A 21,328-nucleotide genomic window follows, 5' to 3' on the forward strand; every position below is an offset into this window, starting at 1 on the left:
CTCCCCTCTTCTATTCACAGACTGCCAAGTCCCCAGTCCTCCGATGACTCCTTCGAGGAGAGGGAGGAGAAATGAGTCCACCTCATCTGCCACCTTTACACAGTCGGCCAGCTCGTCAAGGTCACCTCGTTCTCGTAAGTGGAGAAGGATTTCCTCCACCCTACAAGCTCCAGTGGTCCGGGAGGACCTGACTCCGGTGGTCCCAAGTCCGGTGGTGCTGGAGGACCAGACCCCCGTGGTCTCAGAGGTCACCACAGATGCCTGATTTCACTGCTGCCATAATCAAGAAGGCCATCTTTGCCTTTCATCTCATGGCTGTTCTGCGTGCATGGGCCGCCTCCGAGTCCACTCCAGGGCCTGCTCCAGTCCGGGAGCCTCAGAGTCCACTCATGAACCCGCTGCAATCTAGGCGCATTCAAAGTCCACTCCAGAGCCCGCTCCATTCCAGGAGCCTTCAGGGCCTGCTCCAGTTCCTCCCGAGGTGGTGGCATCCACTTCAGCTTCTCTCAAGTGGTGGTTCTCCTCTCTGCCTGCCCCGCCCTGGCCTCCTGCTCTGTTGGCTTCGCCTTAGTCACTTGCTCTGCCACAGTCTCCAGGCCCTCCTTCACTCCACAGGCTTGAACCACCATCCCTCCCCCTGTTCCGCCTCCTCTCCATCACCTTCCTGGACTTCTGTTTTGTGACCCAGACTGTGGAGCATCTGGAATCCACTCCTTAGAGAGGGGGTTCTGTCAGTCTTCAGCTGGTGTGCCCAGGATGGCCACCAGAGGACACTGTGTGGTTGTGTAGGCACATGGCTTGTGGTGTTTGGTGCCATGTGCTGTCTATTGTCTGATCCTGCCCAGCTTGTTACCTCATTTCAGTGATTCCACCTGTGTCTCTCTCATTACCTGCCCTACTTAGTCTCCCTGTGTTTGCAGTCCTGTGCTGTTTTATGTCAGTAGTGTTGGAAGTAGATGTACCTGTGTTGCTCCCTGCTGTGCTCTGCCCTGGCCTGCCTGCCTGTTTTCCCCCCTTGGTAGTTTTTATTAAAAGACCCATTCTTTATGGACCATGAGTCCTCGCCTCATCCCTTCACCTGACCGTGACAACAGTATGATACTTCCAAGATCCATTTTTTTTTTTTTTTTTTTTTAAATATATAATGTAAGAGGGAGAAATAATAAAAAAAAAAGATACTTAACTATATCAAAAGCAGCATGGTATAATCAAGTCAAAATGATTTCAAAAACTATAAATGGCGTAATATTGTAGGGAGACTGGGGCTAGTTGTCACTAAGGCTGTACATAATTATATTTTAATGTTTATTAGAAAAACAAAACTAAATGAATATTGCAAAAACGGACAAAAACATCCAGATAAACACTAATTTGTTCACATTTATTAGACTTTTAAACAGTATGTTATACTTTAATGACGCACTTAATGACATATTTGCTACTCTACATGATCATGGCAACATTGCCTGTTTTCAGAAAGCGCATGAAACAGAAACTACATTGTAGCCTGATCTCACAGCAATTCATACATATTTACAAGGTGGCTAATTCATCTGAATTCAAACAATTTTTGCTAAATCGCATGTATTTTACGAGTTGCACAATTTGTATGAATTATACGAATTACCTACACCTCACCTAGGTTAATACCTTAACCTACCCGTCACTGGGGTTTAGACAAATTTAGACAAATCAAAATCAAATTAGCCACCTCGTAAAATATGTACGAATTGGTCATAAGATAGCATTGTTGTACATTTATAGCACCATTTCAGTTGTTGCAAACAGTCTGTGAGCGCAGGTACTTTTTGTTCATGTTTTTCTCATTGGGAAGCTCATCATTTAATCTTAATCTATGACAACAGCCTAGCCTATATACATACAGTACTTTCATTAAACACAGCTCTCTTTCTGTCTGCAAAAATATTTTCTAAAATACTTCATTACTTCATTGTTCTGTCTATAGCTGCCTTCCTCTTTCTCATGTGCTTTGTATCAGTACTTGACATCCGGAGCGAACCGGACTACTCCCCGACGTGGTTCTGGTCGTTCCACCAGTGGTTCTCTTCCAGAGGTACCCACGGAATAATAATCGCTGACTCGTCCGAGGCCAGACTCAGATTCTCTAAGGAGCAGCACAGTGTTATTGCCAAAGGAGGAGTGGAAGGGCGACAGAGGGAAAGAAAGAAAGAGAGAGACACAGAGACACAACATGAGGTGTTTTATCCGGTAGATAGCAGTGCGTACTAGAAGAAACGAGGCTTTGAGCATTCTGAGACCACATTTTACTCTGTATTTCTATTTACCAATGTAAGTGATAACTGATCAAGCAATGCTTGAATAAGTATTCTGGCGAGGAATACTCTATAGATAACATGCGCAAAAGATACAACTCATAGCGAGAGCCTTTTTCTATCGTCAATAGCCGTGGAAAAAGGACGTTGTTAGGCACGAGGCGCAGTATATGTTAACCCATTTAGCTACGACTGTATTCAAATGGTTACTACACATTTATTAAGGACACAAAAAAGAATGCAAATGTTCATTAAAACGTTATTGGATTAAACTAATTCCTTAACTGAATCTTTCTGCTAGAAGATATAGGCCACATAGTCTATAGGCCTACACTGCAGCTAAATTCAACCGTCAGTTCATCTTTTAGTGCTTAATTCTGTTCGGTACACACACAGATCAGTAATTTATGGGAATGTCAACCACATTTGTGACCCTGGACCACAAAACCAGTCTTAAGTCACACCGGTAGCTATATTTGTAGCAATAGCCAACAATAGGCCTACATTGTATGGGTCAAAATTATCGATTTTTCTTTTATGACAAAAATCATTAGGATTTTAAGTACAGATCATGTTCCATTAAGATATTTAGTATATTTCCTACCGTACATATATCAAAACTTAATTTTTGATTAGCAATATGCATGACTCAGGACTTCATTTGGACAAATATCAAGTGTAGTGTTAGTTCTGGCAGGTCAGCTGACTCTCAGTTGATCCCCATCTGCCTATAGGAATACGACACCTATCTAAGCATGGATATATAAGGTCCCTCAGTATTATCAGCAGTTTTTGCATTGCTCAAAGCTAATTACCCTCCTCCATCCCCAACTCCTCTTCTGTCAGTGAGGATTCAGCCTTCTGATTCTCCTTTTAGACTAATTCTAAAATGTGTACATAACATTACTGAACTTTAACGATATCTGCAATACATTTATGTTGGTTCTGTTCTGTTTACCCTGGGGGGTTATCCCTGCACTCTCTGCTCTCATCCATGCTAGGCTGCATGGATTTGCAGGGAGAATCAATTTGCAGAATCATACTGCCAATCCAAACCGAATGCTAATTGTCAATCATCTTTGACGATAGTGCTCCTGACAGAATTAAAGGTGATTTTCTCAATATGTAGATTTTTTTGCACCCTCAGATTCCAGATTTTCGTTGTATCTCAGCCAAATATTGTCCTGTCCTAACAAACCATACATCTAAGGAAAGCTTATTTATTCAGTTTTCAGATGTATAAAGCTCAATTCCAGAAAAAAAGACCCTCATGACTGCACTGTAAAAATATGAAAAGTTGAGAAATCTTAAAGGGTTAATGCAACCAGCTTCAGGAGATTTTCGAGTTTGTTTTTGTAGGAGATTTTTGAGTTTTCTCAACTTTTCGTTGCATAAACTGTTAAGGAAAGCTGAAGCTGGTTGCCTTAAACTTTTAAGTTTTCTCAACTTTTTATTTTTTACAGTGTTTTGTGGTCCAAGGTCACATTTAACAACGTAACAAATTGACTCTCGAGAAATGCAGGGAGCGACAACCGCATTTACAGAAATTCTACACAGTGTGTACAGAACTGAACTAAACATCTAGTTGTTAATGATGTTTTTAAACCTTTCTGAGTTTTTTTTCCTGTATGTGCGTTGCAAGAAATCGCAGGGTACGTTTTGACTTAATTGCTGTCAGATCTTCCTTTAAATAAAAAAACTCAAAAGCGTTTTTATGATTAAATAAATGAGCATTAGCCTATATGTATTTATAATATTTATTTTTAATGAAATGTATTTCAGCCACTACTCAAAAGCAAAGTCGTGAAACTGAATATGTAAACTCTTTTGTGGTCTCAGACATTTGGACCCCAATATCCTCCAAATAAATAGATGAATTATGAATGTGATCTCAGGTTGTTCAAAGGAAAAGTCCAGAAATAAAACCAGCATGAAAACAACAAGACAGACACCACTGAACAAGAATGCAATGTGCTGTTCTAAAACTAAAGATTTAAATATCAAGTTCAATTCCATTAATCTCCTGAAAAAAGAAAGAAATTCATCTACGAGTGACATTTAAAGTTCACTGTAGATGGATTGTTCTTGCAGTAGGGAGAAGAGATTGATGGTACCTCAAATTACAAGTACCACAAAAAAAGATGTGACACTTCAAACAGGGAGAAATCCCTTAGATGAATACATTAAGAAAATTGTTTTCAACAAGAACACAGTAACACGCTTATATGTGATGGTAGTCAACATTGAAACAAAACATGCACATATACAAATCACTGTAACAAAGTAAGCGCTCAGTGTCTTCCAAAAACAACATTAACAACAGGAAACAACATACATGAGCAGTCAAACTCCTATTCAACCTCCTTTGGCCCAACACTTTCCATATGGAAGAGAATACACATGGGAGCAAATCAAAAGATGAAGAAGACCGAACAGTTATGGTGTACTGAAGTCTCAATGGAAACACTAGAGAGTACGAAGCACTAACAACATTACAGTTTCTCTCAGTGAGTAATAACTGTGCTGCTGAAGCACGGATGAAGGCGGAAGAAGCGTAACTAATCTCAGGCGAGAATTACCTTGGGTCGGGCATCGCACAGCGCCACAGGTGTTGCTTTAGTGTCTGCACCCAACCAATATCACGGATGGGCTGACAGAGCTGAATGTAGTGGTACTGTTTTAGCATAACCCTTCAAACGAACGACAAGATCACTCGTTAGCTGATCATTAAAGTAATTAAAGGGTTAGTTCACCCGAAAATGAAAATTTTGCCATCAATTACTCACCCTCATGTCATTCTAAACTTTGAATGCTTTGAATGCTTTTTTCCATACAAGTATCACTATATGGCAAACCGGTTGTAAAGAAATAAAGTCATACAAGTTTGGAATGATACAAGGGTAAGTAATTGATAACAAATTTCGTTTTAGAGTAAACTATTCCTTTAACTCCCAAAGCACAAAATCCTTATGTAAATAAACCAAATTTCAATAAATCACATCATTATAGACTCTGACACATATTAATCTTTCAAGGACTATTTCAGTCCAGTTTTTAAGTACATCTCTGATATTTGGTCCTGGAATAGGAAGTTTTGCATCTTTTATTACTTTGCACATATGAGACACTGAAAGCCGCAATATATCAGATTCACTCGAGATGCAAACATATATTTCTCAACTCTCAGCTGACAGCAATATACACGACCTAAAAGATGCCAGAACCTATTCCAGAGCCTGTGACACACAAAATATGAGAATCGTAAAACCAAATGTATCGGAATAGTTCTCTTCCATGTGGATTCGACATCTATGACTGCGACAAGAAAGACAGACAGAAGGACAGGGAAGAAACGATACAGATGCACCTACCATTGAGTCCCCAAACCCTCCCACATCTCAAACAAAATGAACCACGACACCTCTGTTTCTGCGTTTGCATTTATTAATTTCAATAAATATAAGCGAGCAAGCAAGAGAGAAATCACAATTCACATTATCACAGTTAAATCTGAGGCCCTTTTATATAACAGGTTTTTTTTCGCTCCTTTTTCAGTATGCATGGACTATAGATAGCACCTGTGCTAAGCACACACACACACACACACACACACACTCAGTGACATGTACAAGCCCGCTATAGCTGCTCCTCCTCTGTCTCCCCACGATGCCTTCCCTTAATTCCCACATTATATTAACAGTAATTGAGTCACCAAAGGCTGCAAAATACAAGAAAAGGCCCTCAACCCTGTGGCGCAGTCAGCTTCAGAGCACAGCACAGAAGAGAATGAGCTCCTCGTGACTGTATTCTACAGCCAGACTGAAGAAACAGATACCTTCATGCTTTACGAATTCAACATTCTGGATGTTAATTCCAACAGAATGGAATTGAAACGTGTATATAATACATTCAAGGCATTTTACATGGTATGGTAAATCAGCGGTAAAGACGCAGCACACACCAGCTGAATTCAAATAGCATGCTATTATTACTATTCCTTTCATATATAAAGACATTTAGTATTGTAAAATAGTATTCGAGTAGTACTATTGTAAATTCAGCCAGGGTAGTGCTGTATTTCATTTCTGACAGGAATGAAAATGAGGCTGTGAGGGATAGAATGGACTGTGCTGTTGTTTAACAGCATACCGATTGTTCAGTTGACAAAAAAAAAAAAAAAAAAAATCAATGTGATGTCTAACCTAAGGTCTTTTGCCAGTCTGAGGTTACTTTATTTACAAGCAGTCAAACTGCATTTGTATCAGTGTTTTACTCCCATTTCACAATGTGAGTAAAACACTACATTTATTGAGCAAACAATTTATTGAGAAATAATAAATGCAATTATTCCTAAACTCCATAAACACATGCAGTTTGATTTAGTTGATCTTGTTAGATCCAGGATGTTTTAGTCACTAGCACTAGATCATAGTTGTTTGTTACCACTTGTTTTTGATTATGAAAAGGGGATAAGATCGCTAATTTCTTCAATCTGGCAACAAATTACAGAATTATTGGTCAAACAGAACAATGAGATCACATACTTGACATACTGAAAATGGAGAAGACCTCAAGGGATGAGACTAGAGACAGAGAGAGGATTTGCCAAGGAGAGGTACATGATTAAAAAAACAAACAAACAAACAATGCAAAGCATGATCTTACACAATGCACTCCCATAATGCCAGCAAATGAAGACATTTGGATACTAAAATGAATGCCATTCAGTCCTATGAACTACCAACATCTTTGTTCTCCCATCACAAATAGACATGAATCTGCGGCAGTATCATGTCACATGTAAAGCCATGATTATGTGCTGTTACATAAGGCCTGATCAGATTATATCTAAAAAGATGCCACTGCCTACAAAAAAATCATCTCTGTGAATGTATCAGCATTAAACCTTTAAAAGGGATAGTCCATCCAAAATTTTAATTCTATCATTTACACACCTTAAAGTCATTCCAAACATAACTATTTCTTTCTTCTGCGATATAATGGTTTTTGTCCAAATTTGGAACACCATTTGGGTGAGTAAATGATGAGATTATTTTCCCTTTAAGTTAGGTTTAAGTTTGCATTATAGGCTCAGAACCTCTAAGGTGACTTGACTCAGAGATTGTGATGAGGGCTTGTATGCCAATTTCGATACGAGGTAAATGTCACATGAAATTTCCTCTTATACGTACATGCGCATCTTGAGAAGTGGCCTTTTTGGAGCCACCAAAACAAACAAAGATGACATGATCATGCAGTCGAGAGTAAACAAACAACATTCCGAACAGATCGCATTGACTTACCATTACATCAAGGGACACATGATAACAAACAGAACAATTAGTCAAGAATGCAGGTCATGTCAGTCACTGAACAACGGGGGGATGCAGGAGCAAAACAAAGCAGGAGACACTCTGGGAAAAGTCAATAATAATTAATAGGTTGAATCTGCATTCACATAAAGAAGGGCTTTGATTTTAAAGCTGGCTAATCTATTGACCTTTTGAGTTCCCTCTACGTTTGGGACTCCCCATCTGTCTACCTCGGGGGCTCCCTTAGGGGGGATGGGAAGTGTGCATGTGAGAGAAAAAAAAAACAGTTGGGCAGAGTGGAAGATATAATGTTAAATGTTGTGTTGTGATCCTTACATATTTTATGGTGCAAGATGGAACTTAAGTTTTCAAAACCAAACAATGCATAAGCATACTTTAGTTTATAAAAAAATTCATTTCAACCGCTTTGCACATAAAATCACAGTGATCATTTAAATCCTATTCTATCAAAGACAAATTTACAGTACATCCCATTATTCAATATCATGTTACAGTATATCCAGTTGGTTGAGTAAGCAACAAAACAAGGCCTTATTATTGTATGACCTTGACAGATGTTTTTTGGGGATACTGATGTTCTATTTGGAGATATCCTGTTCCTTTAATGATTCAAAAACATTTTCATAATATGGAATGGTTCTCAAGAAAACAAATAGAATAATTCAAATCATCACAGCACCAAAGTGATCTGAGATCATAACATATCACTTAGGAGCTTGGGGTGTTCGCTCAATAAAATGACAGCATAAAACAGGCAAAGCAAGCAGATTAACATAGTCTTAAAACCAAAGATGCACATTTATCAAAGATTTTTGATTGAGAAATTGGCCTTTGTGTTTTCTATGTGTCGCCTAATTTACATAAAAATGTTTTCAGAAGCATAAATTGGATATGAATTGGCTTCATTGTAAAACCCTTGATAAATGAAACCCACCAGTCTGTGTATCTGATGGTACGTACATACAGAGCCAATGGCTCCATGCAAGATAAGACCATCCACTTGCCAACCAGTAGAGTGGTTGCCATGGAAACCTCATCATGAGATGAGGAGAGTGGGTGGAGCTATAGTAAATGCAAACGCTTTGATATCACTGAGTGAGATTGTGAGGCAAAAGAGGAGAAAAACGTCAAATCCAACCCTGAAAATTGAGTAAAATCAGCCCACTGACCTCTTAGAGAAAAAGAGAGAGTGAGAGAAAAAGAGGTGGGGGTATTGGAAATATACAGTGAGGTATATACGAGAGGTGCATCAGATAGAAAGAGAGAGAAAGAGAAAGAGAGAGCGATAGAGAGAGAGAGAGAGAGGGGCAGCAATGGACAGAACAGTAAAGGAATGAGAACCTCTTATTAAATAATTTTGCAGCCTTCGTTCTGCTTTCACCCTTTCAGGAAGAGATTAAATGAGAGAAGAAGTGCAATGGTTTTTACTCTTTCGCCTCAGCCAGTTTGTTGTTGATCTCTTTACTTTTCTCCTTGTCGCCCTGCGCCGCTGTGCCCTCCGGCTGGTTCTCGGAGCTCTTCTTCTTCGAACCGCGCACCGACGTCGCCTGCTTCTCCTTGGACTTCTTCAGTGGTTTGCCAGGTGTGGCGGATGTGCTCTTTTTGGGTTTGGAGCGAGGAAGACTGGTTTTCTCCACCTGTATAATACATTAAATAGTACACAAATGGTATATTACTACCATTACGAGACTAGGGCTGGGTAGTTTCACATAGCCAGACCTTCAGACCGACGGCAGAAGGTCTGTGAACCTTGCCTGCTTTGAATGGTCAAGACCCACCCAAGAGGCCATATGACAGGTAAACATAGCCTTACATCTATGGGGGCTTTACATGCACACAAACTACAGCCTCAAATGTGAGCGACATCTCTGGGCGTTACTGGCGTAAACTACTGTTTTTCCTTGATGGCTAACCAGGGCTAATCACCAGCACTTGATTTAGGGACATCAAGCATGCTGCATGCTTACTGGCTCACTGACGTTTACAAGATTAATCTCTAAGGAATCTAAATTTGGTACCAAACAACAAGACATTTTTCAATACATGATGGTATCGAGGCAATTTGGTCAAAGGCTAACAGTATCGGCGTTGTTCAAAAATAGCTGGCCATAAAGTCACATAGTATACTGATCTCAAAACGAGCACTGTTTGCAAAAATAATAATTAGCCATAGTGTCAGAGTGACTATGATGATATTGTAAAGCTAGTCAGCTCAGTATAATAAAACAAAGAGCTGATGCTGATTCACTAAGACACTCAAAGCTTGAGGCAAAAGTTATGTCTTAAAAAGTACTCTTAAAAAGTATTGCTGAGAGAAAAAAACAAAAAAACTGTTGTTCAGTTATTTTCCAGCCACTGAGCACATAAATTGCTGACATCAAGTTACTGAACCCAATAATTGATTTCCAGCCTTCTGCAACAAAAACTTAAAAAATCTTAAAAAAACTTTAAAAAAAAACACACACTTACAAAAAAGAATGTAACCAAACATTCAAAACTTAGGGGAGAATTAAGGTCATTATCATTGAAAGATCCAACTTCTGATCTAAATATTGTATTACTTAACGTCCACACACACCTTACTGCTCTCTCTGTATGGCTCATGGTACAGTGTGCGTATCCTCCTCCTATCCAAGGCCTTGTTGTCATCTGGCTGCTGAGAGGCCTCGTAGGCCCTGTAGGTGGCGCTGTAGCTGGTCTCCTCAGTCTTCCTATCGGGAGGCTGATAATGAGACTTGGCCCTGATGAGCTTCACAGGTTTCACGTCTGTGTTGGCTTTGTACTCATTCCTGACATTGAGAAACAGATAACATCAAAATTATTGGAAAATTGAGTGTAGTGGGTGATTCAACCAATACATATTGAATTTCAAGATCACATTGTACAGAGTATGACAGAAATATTATCCTTAAAATCCACATTAAAACTGAGTTGGGGAATTTATTGGAAAAAATCATGACCCCTGTTTTGTTTTAGCCAATAGGCTATAGTTTCACAGTTTGCAATTTGTTAGTCTGTGACATGTGGGGGTGGGACATTCTCATTCTAGAGAGCATTTGATTGGCTAAACTATCCAAGTCATCAATGAGTCATCATCAGATGAGTCATCAATACTTTTGATCCATTTTTCTTCTGAATAGAAAAGCATATATCATAGACTAGTAACAAGACTTGATTTTTAATTTTACTTGGTCAACAATTGCTGTTTTCCATTCCATTTTTAGGTTCTGATAGAACAAACACATCAAGAAAATGTAAAATTACATCAAGCCTCTAATCACATACAACACAAAATACAAGAAAGACTACATATAGAACAACTACTTGGTATGCTATATATAGACACTGCAGTGCATAATAAATCTAGATTGAGAGACCCCCCCCCCCCCCCCCCATCTGCATCACAGAGAGTTTTTCCTGAGGCAGCGCGGCCCCTCCTTTAAGATGAGTAATGAGTCTTTATTCAATGAGATGACACAGACAAATGGTATATACTTCACGGGTATGTGCATTGCAGATTACCCAACATGCAACTTATCCGCAGTGCATCTAACACACATGCACACATACAGACATAACTCTCTCACCGAGACCAGCACAGAAGAGACGTTCAGACAAACTCTGATTTTTAAATAATCATAATAGATTAACTAACGAGTCACTCACACCAGTTTGTGCACTTGTTTTATAAATTTTATAAATCCCAGATTCGAATCATGATGTCTTGTGAGCATGTTTTACTCTAGCTGAGGATTTCTGAGGAATGAAGGAATAATGGATATTCATTGTAAATATTTACATGAATTCTATTAATTTTCAAGACTGGAAAACATAGGCCTAATTTTAAAATTCCCTTTTGACCTTTCTCTCTTTCTTTTTAATTCTGTAACATTACAGATTCAGAGGGATTGACAGGGCAGGAAGAGATGGGAATGCCAGACAGAATCAACCATGCTGGCATATTCCGATAAGGCCTAAAAAAAACCTCTGAGAACATTTGATATCAGACTGTTCTACTGGAGATGAGATTAGATAACATTACTAGATCAAACTCCTGTACACTCAGAATGAGGAAGGATTCTAAAAAGAAAGGGCCCATTATTATGTGCCCAACAAGCTGATGAAAAAAGTCATGGGACAGCATGTGGGGGAACATTAACCCCCTCAAGAAAACAGGGGATATGAAAATCACGCCCCCATGTCCCATACCAAGGAAAATTTCAGGTTGAATACAAGTGAATCTCTATCAACAGCAAAAATAACAGCAAATAATTCACTCTCAGAATCTCAGATTGTAAAAACGATAAACAAAAACTATGATTTGCTTTTCAAATGCCTTTTTTGTATCAATTTTGTTACCCAAACCCAAACTTTCCATCTTAAATTATGAAAAATCTGTATGAAAACATTAATTATTGCATTGGAAACAGTATATTTAAAAGTTTTTAAAACTTTTAATATCTTTAAAAATTGAATTTAAGGGATAGTTCACCCAAAAATGTTAATTCTGTCATTACTTTCAGAACACAAATTAAGATATTTTTGATGAAATCCGAGAGCTTCCTAATCCTGCATAGACAGCAACACAACTGACACGTTCAAGGCCCAAAAAGGTAGTAAAAAACTATTAAAACAGCCCATGTGATACCAGTGGTTCAACAGCATGTTATGAAGCTACAAGAATACTTTTTGTGTGCAAAGAAAACAAAAATAATGACTTCATTCAACAATTTCTTCTTCTCCCTGTCAGGCTTCGATGTGTGTTCACAGAAAAGTATTCTCGTAGCTTCATAGCATTACGGTTGCACTTCTGATGTCACATCATGGACTATTTTAATGTTTTTTTACTACCTTTCTGGGCCTTGAACGTGTCAGTTGTGTGCAGGGTCAGAAAGCTCTCAAATTTGATCAAAAAATATCTTAATTGGCGTTCCGAAGACGAATGAAGGTCGGGTTTGGAACAACATGAGGATGAGTAATTAACGACAGAATTGGGTTTGTAACAACATATACTAATTAATTAACGACAGAATTTTCATTTTTGGGTGAACTATCCCTTTAATTGTGTGTTAAGGATACATTAAAAGCTAGCTAAAAAAATTAGCCTAAGCAAGAATCATGTACAAACATCGTGTATTCCTGATAAATTGTTCTTTGGGAACATGAATCTGACAATACTGCTGGTGTTTTGATTTAAAGAGAGGACCCCCTTCTCTCCCTGTTGAGAGCACAGGGGAGCGGAAAGAAAGAAGTGAAAGTTGTTACATAAGACAAATGAAGTCCAGTCAGAATGCTTGAAATGGCAGCACAAAAGCAGCTCACAGAAGTCCAAGGCCACAGGCACCAAACACTCACAGGACAAACATAAAAGAAGAAGGGGGAGGAGTCAGAGTTTATACAGCAACACACACACATATAGAAAAAGACAGACAGAGAATGAGAAAGACAAAGACAGAGAGAGAAGGCTGTTAGACACACACAATAGGACTCCTAACAATGAGTTTAGTGTAGCCTATTGTAAATTAGTGCTTGGTACCAGCTGTCAAATCATTCATTTGCTAAATGACATCAACCCTGTTCTACAATGCTACTTTACACCAGATTTTTTTCAAATATAACAGAATTAAATTAATGGAAAACCACAGTATTTATTCAAATGAGCTCACACATTTAATTAACTGCTGTTACCAAAAGTCATCTGTAGATTTGAGCATACAGTGGGGTTGATACCTCTTCCTCTCCCCAGACACTGAGCTTTTGTGAACAGCCTTGTCACTATGGTGATATGCTGGCACTAGAGAATTGTGTTGTGGGGAGCCAGAGCAATGCATCATGGGTAGACTTGGCACATTGGAGTAACGTGGTGTTTAACAGAAGCATGTAAAGCGGTTTTGCTTTTTACTTGGATCCAAAAACAACATCCTGATTGGATGACAACACAGCACTTGATGCCACCAAAAATAGACAGCATATTTGAATGAATGAATACTCTAAAAGTGATTCATTTTATTAATCCACCAGCACTGCAAATAATTAGATGTGCAACTGCTTATTTGATTATTTAATGTAATTTTTATTCTAGTAACAGCATCGATGTCAGATCAATAGGTTTCTGCACCCTGTGACATCATCTTGCTGCTGTACCTCCAGCATGATATATTCCTTCTGACATTCACTTTGGACTCCAAGTGAATCCCAATGAGATTAGACCTGTAATACTGCCCTGTAAGGCAAAACTCTCTCTTATTTCTCTCTCTCTCACTCTTTCTCTTTGCTCCTTCCTCTGTTATACTTATCGATTGCAGTCTTTGAATGGGTACAGTGCCTTCAAGTACTGCACTATACAAGAAAAGGAAGGAAAGGCATACAATTATGTTAATTACTTATATAAGAAACAATTAATGGAACATGGAAAAGATATGATATATATATATATATATATATATATACGCACACACTTTTTATTTTTTTATAGTACAATATATTTTTTTCTTATTTTCCCTAGCATTGTATTATAATATAATATTATATTGTATTATTATATTATATTAAAGGGGTCATCGGATGCCCATTTTACACAAGTTGATGTGATTCTTTAGGGTCTTTATGAAAAGTCTATAACATACTTTGGTAAAAAAAAAATTTTTTTTGTCCATGTTTTTGTCCGTTTTTTTGTCCATGTTGCTTTAAATGCTGGTGAGCTCTGCTGACTCCGCCCCTCTCTTCCATGGAGTGACTAGCAGACCATAGATATGTGTATATTCCCTATATCAGAATCAGAATGAGCTTTATTGGCCAGGTATGTTTACACATACGATGAATTTGTTGTAGTGACAGAAGCTCCACAGTGCAACAGAAAGACAGAAACAGGACAGGACACAGATAATAAAAGAATAAATATACAAATAGGCACAAAACAGCAAAAACACAATATATAATATAGACAATTGTGTGTGTACAGGTCTGATATGTCCAAATTTGAAGTGAAAAAATAAGTATGTGGTGAATAAATAATGTATAATAGAGTTGTGTGTTCCACGTTTAGTGTCAAGTGTTCATGAGATGGATTGCTTGAGTGTGGTGTCATCTGCAAACTTCAGGAGCTTGACAGAGGGGTCTTTAGATGTGCAGTCGTTGGTGTAGAGGGAGAAGAGCAGTGGGGAGAGTACGCAGCCCTGAGGAGCTCCAGTGCTCATCGTACAGGTGCTGGATCAGAATTTTCCCAGCCTCACTAGCTGCTGCCTGTCTGTCAGGAAGCTGTTATCCACTGACAGACAGAGGTGGGGACGGAGAGCTGTGTCAGTTTATTCTGAAGGGTGTCCGGGATGATGGTGTTAAAAGAGGAGCTGAAGTCTACAAACAGGATCCTCACATAAGTCCCTGGTCTGTCCAGATGCTTCAGGATGAAGTGCAGTCCCATGTTGACTGCATCATCCACAGACCTGTTTGATCTGTAGGCAAACTGCAGCGGGTCCAGTAAGGGTCCAGTGGAGGCCTTCAGATAAGCCAAAACCAGTCTTTCAAATGATTTCATGGCCACAGACGTTAGAGCCACAGGTCTGTAGTCACTAAGTCCAGTAATTTTGGGTTTCTTTGGGACGGGGATGATGGTGGAGCGTTTGAAGCATGAGGGGACTTCACACAGCTCCAGTGATCTGTTGAAGATATGTGTGAAGATGGGGGCCAGCTGGTCAGCACAGATTTTTAGGCAGGTGACACACCGTCTGGGCCTCGTGCTTTCCTTTTGTTCTTTCTGAAGACCTGGCGCATGTCATCTTCGCTGATCTGAATTGGAGGTGTGGGGGAAAGGAGGGTTGCTGGAGGTGTTAATGCTTGTGTGGAGAGGTGTTCAGGGCGGGTGTGGGGTGATTTTTCAAACCTTCGACCGCTCCAGATACGTTGACACATCAGCCATCTCGCATTCACCATAATAATCAATGAATATTCAAAGATATACAAGCGTATAACTTGCTGTTGTAGATGCACACAGTCAATGCGCTCAAAGATTCACAGACCATTCCAAAAATGGCGGATGGCTTACGTATTGCGGCCCATAGAAACAGTCGATAATGAGGCATCTAGGTATATATATCTATGGAGCATACTAAACTTCAGCCGCAAAACTAGCTAACTAGCACATTATTAGGAAAAGCGATTTGCAAAGATTCATAAAAACCCATTTACTCACTTCTTCTGTAGATAAAGCGGGATCACGAATGATTCGGGCGAACATAGATGCATTTAGACAGATCGGGGATCGGCGCATTCACTTCAAAGCGAAAAGTAACATTAATCCTCTGCGTCTTCAGCGGCTCAGATATCAGGAGTAAATGACGACTGCTATATTCATTATTACATCCAACAACTAAACACTTCAATCGCTTAATCGGAGACATCTTGTCTTCCCTTGCAGAGCTCTCAGTTCACTCAGGGCGGGTCTAAGGTAAGACGGTCTTGTCAATCAACTATCGTGGGGGGGTGGGGCTGTACAGAAATGCGTCATTCTGACAGGAATCTCAGAACAGCCTGATTTGAGAAAGGAGATTTTAAAATAGGGATTTAAAAAAAAAAACACTGGGTAGATTTTTATCATTATAGGATAGATGTGTACACACATTTATGTTCAAATAACTTGAAAAGTGAATTTTGCATCCGAAGACTTATAATTCCTTTAAATTATATCATATTATATTCTTGCCCTATAAGTATTACTTTTATACTATTCTAGTACTTATTATTTGAATGACCTTTTATTTAATATTTTCAGATTTTATTTTAATTTTAGTAATTTTATGTGCTTTTGCCATTTTCTTATATTTCTATTTACCTTTGATTATATATTTCAGTTCTAGTTTTGGTCATTTTAATACTTAAAATTAAATGAACATTAGAAAAAAAAAGTTAAATCTAATATTAATTGATTATTAATAGTTTTAGTTAGCAATAACAATGGTGTTCTATTTTAAAGTCAACAATGTAACAATAATACACAAAAAAACTCCCCTAAAATAATTCATAAATATAAAATAAATGCTAAACACTTAAATTGCAAAAAAATCAATCAGCTATTCCAAGATTTTGCACACACAAATCAGAGATAAACTGCAGACCAAAGCATATTGATCTACAGGGAGAGGGAGAGCAAGAGACACTAGAGAGATAAATGAAGCAAGCAACTTCCTCTCCACCGCATCCTGTCAAAACACACCTGTGATTTCTCTGGCTTAAAAAAAACACCACAGAATGCTTTTTACGGGCTTCTTACAGTAAGAGGATCATTTTTGATATCCAGTTTCATCAGCTTGTGTCATAAAGATTAAGCCTAGTCACTGCTTTGTAGCATGACATAGCAACAAAGCAAAACTCAGGACTAAACATGAGATTAAGTCAAACTAATCCTGAGCTTTTCCGTTTAAAGAATCGCCCTATAACAATCCATGCATGCACTGTCATCCAAACTGAACTGATGATACTGTACTTTGTCCTCCTGTGTATTTTCCTCCAAGTAAAGAAGAAAAAAAATCCACACAGGACATATGATGATGCACCATGAGGCATTGTGAGATTAAACTTCTCACACAACAAATAACACCAACCTAATAAGTCTGAAGGCAACATTACAACGCAATTCAGGCTAAATTTAATATATTTATCCAAAGCAAACTGCAAATGTGCAACACTACAGGCAATTCATGATAAAGCTCAATCTTCTTCAGATGCGCATGAGTAATTTGTAAGCGCACATGAATGAGTGGGCGAATTATGGACCAATTGCCACCAGTCAATTAAACACAAATACTCCACAATGACAATGACGGATTTGTGAATTGAGATTGAGAAACTAGTTCTGAGAAGAGGGAGAATGTTCGTTCTTTACACATTTATTGTTCACTGTTTGCAATACAAAAGTGATTGAAAGGCAACTGAATACCAAGTAGGACCAGGAACAGCACAGCACTATACAAACTTCAGCGCCATCTGTTTTAAAGAAAGACATCAGGCAAATAAAAGCAAATGAAAAAGCTGTGTTTTATATGCTAGAGCTGGAAAATAAAAGAGTGCTCTGCAAAGACTGCTCTCTGAATTGTACAAACCTGACAATTTTGTGCCACTCTCACAACAAATGGATTATTAACAACTAGGAAGTCCACAATGCACTCGCTGGCCTCACTTTGCCCTAAAACTAACCCTGAAGAAACTTAAAGCCTTTTCCAAAAACAGCTTCTGCTCCAGTGCTCTCCAGCCCCCTGCATGTCCTGCCATCTGTAGGTGTTAGTACAGCATACGCAAGATTTAACCCACAGCTGACCTCCATCGTACAGCTTTTTTCACTCTACAATACACTTTCATTTGGTACTCAACTGTTTTTATACTGGTCTCATGATATTTTATATCTCTTAACCCTAAAACTAAAATTTTTCCTTTTTTTAGAGATATGATTTAGTGTTACTTCGCCAGCACAATTGCTCAATTTAGGGCATTTGGTCTCCTCTATACACATCTGCTGATGCTCAGATCTATAAAGGTGTCTTCATGTTGTGTCAAGTGTTGGCATGCTGTTTTGCTTGGTCTTTCCACCCCAATCTCAGATTAAAAAGTAACTATTTTATGAGTTTGATCTGAACTGTACAAAATTAGTAAGAAAGTAAGCATTAAGTCCACCCCAGAAACAGGGACGTAAGCAGATCATACAAATGAGATGAGACAAATGTACAAATTAGCCACCAATTCTCCGAAACCTAAAATAGCTACGAATTGCCACGAGATCATGTTGGTCTTTCCAAAATCAAGCATCTGAGTACAACGTCCCACAAGATACTTCTGCTGTAATGACAAAGCCACTCAGTTTCAAATTTATTTATTTATAGAAACTAGGATCAGTTTCAATATACTTAAATATATTTTATACTGATTATTATAATATATAACAATTTAAATCATTGCAGATACTTAAAGGTCATAATTTCAGATGTTTCAATAACTGAATGAAAATATACAAATATTTCTACTCACAAATAGCAATATTTGAGACCTTGGCATAACTAGAAAATGTAATTGCCATGACTTTTTGTGATTTAATTAATTAATCCGTTCCAGGATTTACAAGACTTTTAAAACACTTTCTCATAACTTTCCAATATAGTGGGAATCCTGGTTCCTTTACAACATTGTTGATAGGGTGAATTCAAATAAGATTTGATTTTTTTTTAGCTGTTATTTTAATAATAGTTTTGCCTTATTTTATGTCATTTTAGTCATCTTATATATAAGTTTGCGGAGTACAATCACTGCTAATCACTCAGCCATACCTGTAGCAGCTGCCAGAGGTGACTTGTTTGATCTGCTGGTTGAGAGCATCCACAGCTGCCCTCCCTTTACCCTCTGTAGTGGTGGCATCCCCCACGCTCTGCCCGTCCAACTTCAAGCCAGCTTTGTTTTCAGAAACCACGGTTGCTTTCTTGGTTTGCCTCTTTTTCCTTTCACTAGATAGGATCTCCTTCTCTTGCACCTTGTCAGCAATCTCACTCTTCTCCAACCCACTGTCCATCATCTCTGAGGAGTGTTTGGGTCTGTCAGGGATGCGGTCATTGCCCGCTGAGATGGTCGGAGAGGGTTTGGGGATCCAAGGATGATCTCCCCTCTTTGGGATAGGCCAGGGTTTGAAGTCCTTCTGATACTGGGTCTCGTTGTTAAAAGGAACCTCGGGGCTGTGGTAATCGTTCTTGGGCTTGCAGCTGGGCTCCGGGCGAACTTTCCAGTGTTTAAAGTCCTGGCGCATCACAGATCTTGAGATGTTCTCCTCCTGGGCTGCAGGTCCTTTGGTCACCGCGTCGTGGTCGTGAAGCGGCTGCGTTTCCTTCGGCGCGGGCTGCTGCAGGTGAAGATGCTGCATCTCGGACATGTCCGAGTATTTGGTGAAAACCAGCGGCACCGCAATGTCGGCCTTGTCCAGCTGGTTCCAGAACCGAGCCATACAGCAGGCTCTGGAGATACAGGGCCATGCCATGATGGTCTGCCAACGTCTTACCTTGAGTTATGTCAATCTCTTCCTTTTCTCAAAGCTGTTTTGTATTCAGTTTGTGGAACTAAACACGCTCTTGTGTCTCGCGGGGAAACACAAAATGTCCGATTCGCAATGTTTTTCCTTAAAACGATGCTGTCAAAGATGACAGGACACAAATCCAGTGTAAAAGAGGCATTACGGGTTCTCGAGGGTTTTTTACCAGTGAAATATTGTTGTTTAGATCCGTCCTGATCCCCTTGCGCTCGTTAGAATACGAGAATGTGTTAAGACACAGACAGCAGCCCCTCCTGCGCTCAGCATCCACTGAGAGCTGCATCACCTGCCGCTGTCATCATCACGCAGCGTCTGCAGTGGGCGGAGTCTCGCTATAGTCCCCGCCCACTAAAGTACAGTCCTCAGGATATCGCTGCTGGAAATCAGGAGGGATGCTCAGAGTTCAGACATGTTTACTTACTGATAATGAACTGCAGATGAAATTAACCATTTTAAAATTAATTTGTGTTCACATGACTAAAATTGCGAATTACATGATTATTAAAATAGGATTAATTATTAGTAAATATGAATATTTGTTCAAGTAACACTTGAAAAAAAATACATGTAGTGTAATTATTCTCTATATAGGCTATATAGTTTTTGAAAGAATCTCTTATGCTCACCAAGGCTGTTTTTATTTAATAAAAAACTGTGAAAACTGTTTAAATCAGCTTTAATATTATCATATATGTGGCAATTTAAATAATTATAAACACTTAAATTCCACAATTCCATACGTTTCAATAACAGTAAGAGTGAATGGTTATTTTTTCATTTATTTTTATACACCCCCCCCCCCCCCCCCACTGTAAAAAAAATCTAGTAACTAGTTCCACAGAAATTTTACTTTCAGTCAATTTCTGACTTCTAAGTGTTATCTGAATTGTTATTTTTTAGTTGGCTCAAGCTTTAGTGAACTAGTTTTATATTCCATTCAACTAAAATGTTTTAATTGGTCAAACACTTAGAAGACCACAGTAAGTTATGTCAATTACAATTTAACCGTTTACTCCATGTGTTTTATATGTTATCTCAACTAAGATTTATTATTTGGGCATCATAAGAAATAGCTGGGGAACGACATAAACATATATTTTTATAGTTTTACAAAATTATTAAAAATGATTAACTGGTGTTTATCAGTCACTAAAAACACACACTTTACAACAAATAATAGCTTTTATTTCATAACAATCTCCATTTATAAAATTTTTCATACAAATTAAACAAAAAATTAAATTAGGGTCAATAAATTAACAGCAAATTTTCATTTTTGGGTGAACTATCCCTTTAAAGCTCCAGTTGACAAACATTACATCTGTAACTGAACAAGTTAAACAAAATGTTAGCAAACAAACATTTACAAATATTATTACTGTTCACATTCACATCTTTAAAATGAGGCAGAAGTAAAAAAAAAATAAAAAAATGAACCAGCTGTTATACATAAATGTAAGTGTTACAGTATATAAAATCAAATCAAGTCACTTTTATTTACATAGCACTTTATACAATACTGATTGTGTCAAAGCAGCTTTACAGAGTCAAACTGGAAAATAGTTTGTCAATAATGCAAGAGGACATTAACAATTCATTTTTCCAGTTAAAGTCAGTTCATTGGTGATTCAGTGTTGACATCA

General features: G+C 38.4%; 1 protein-coding gene across 1 annotated transcript; it reads right to left on the minus strand.

Annotated features, from left to right (window-relative positions):
• Positions 1–1,995: 1,995 nt before the first annotated feature.
• Positions 1,996–19,958, minus strand: LOC306864575 (microtubule-associated protein 6 homolog; the record flags this gene model as incomplete). The annotated part of the gene is made up of 5 exons (XM_079408671.1): positions 18,937–19,958; positions 10,206–10,416; positions 9,056–9,264; positions 4,874–4,984; positions 1,996–2,125 (listed from the first exon to the last, which is right to left on the minus strand). The coding sequence occupies exons 1-5, from the start codon at positions 19,632–19,634 to the stop codon at positions 1,996–1,998; spliced, it is 1,359 nt and encodes a 452-aa protein (XP_079264797.1). The 5' UTR covers positions 19,635–19,958.
• Positions 19,959–21,328: the final 1,370 nt, after the last annotated feature.

The sequence above is a fragment of the Barbus barbus genome (genome assembly GCF_936440315.1).
Source record: "Barbus barbus genome assembly, chromosome: 45".
In the NCBI taxonomy this organism is placed as follows: Eukaryota; Metazoa; Chordata; class Actinopteri; order Cypriniformes; family Cyprinidae; genus Barbus; species Barbus barbus.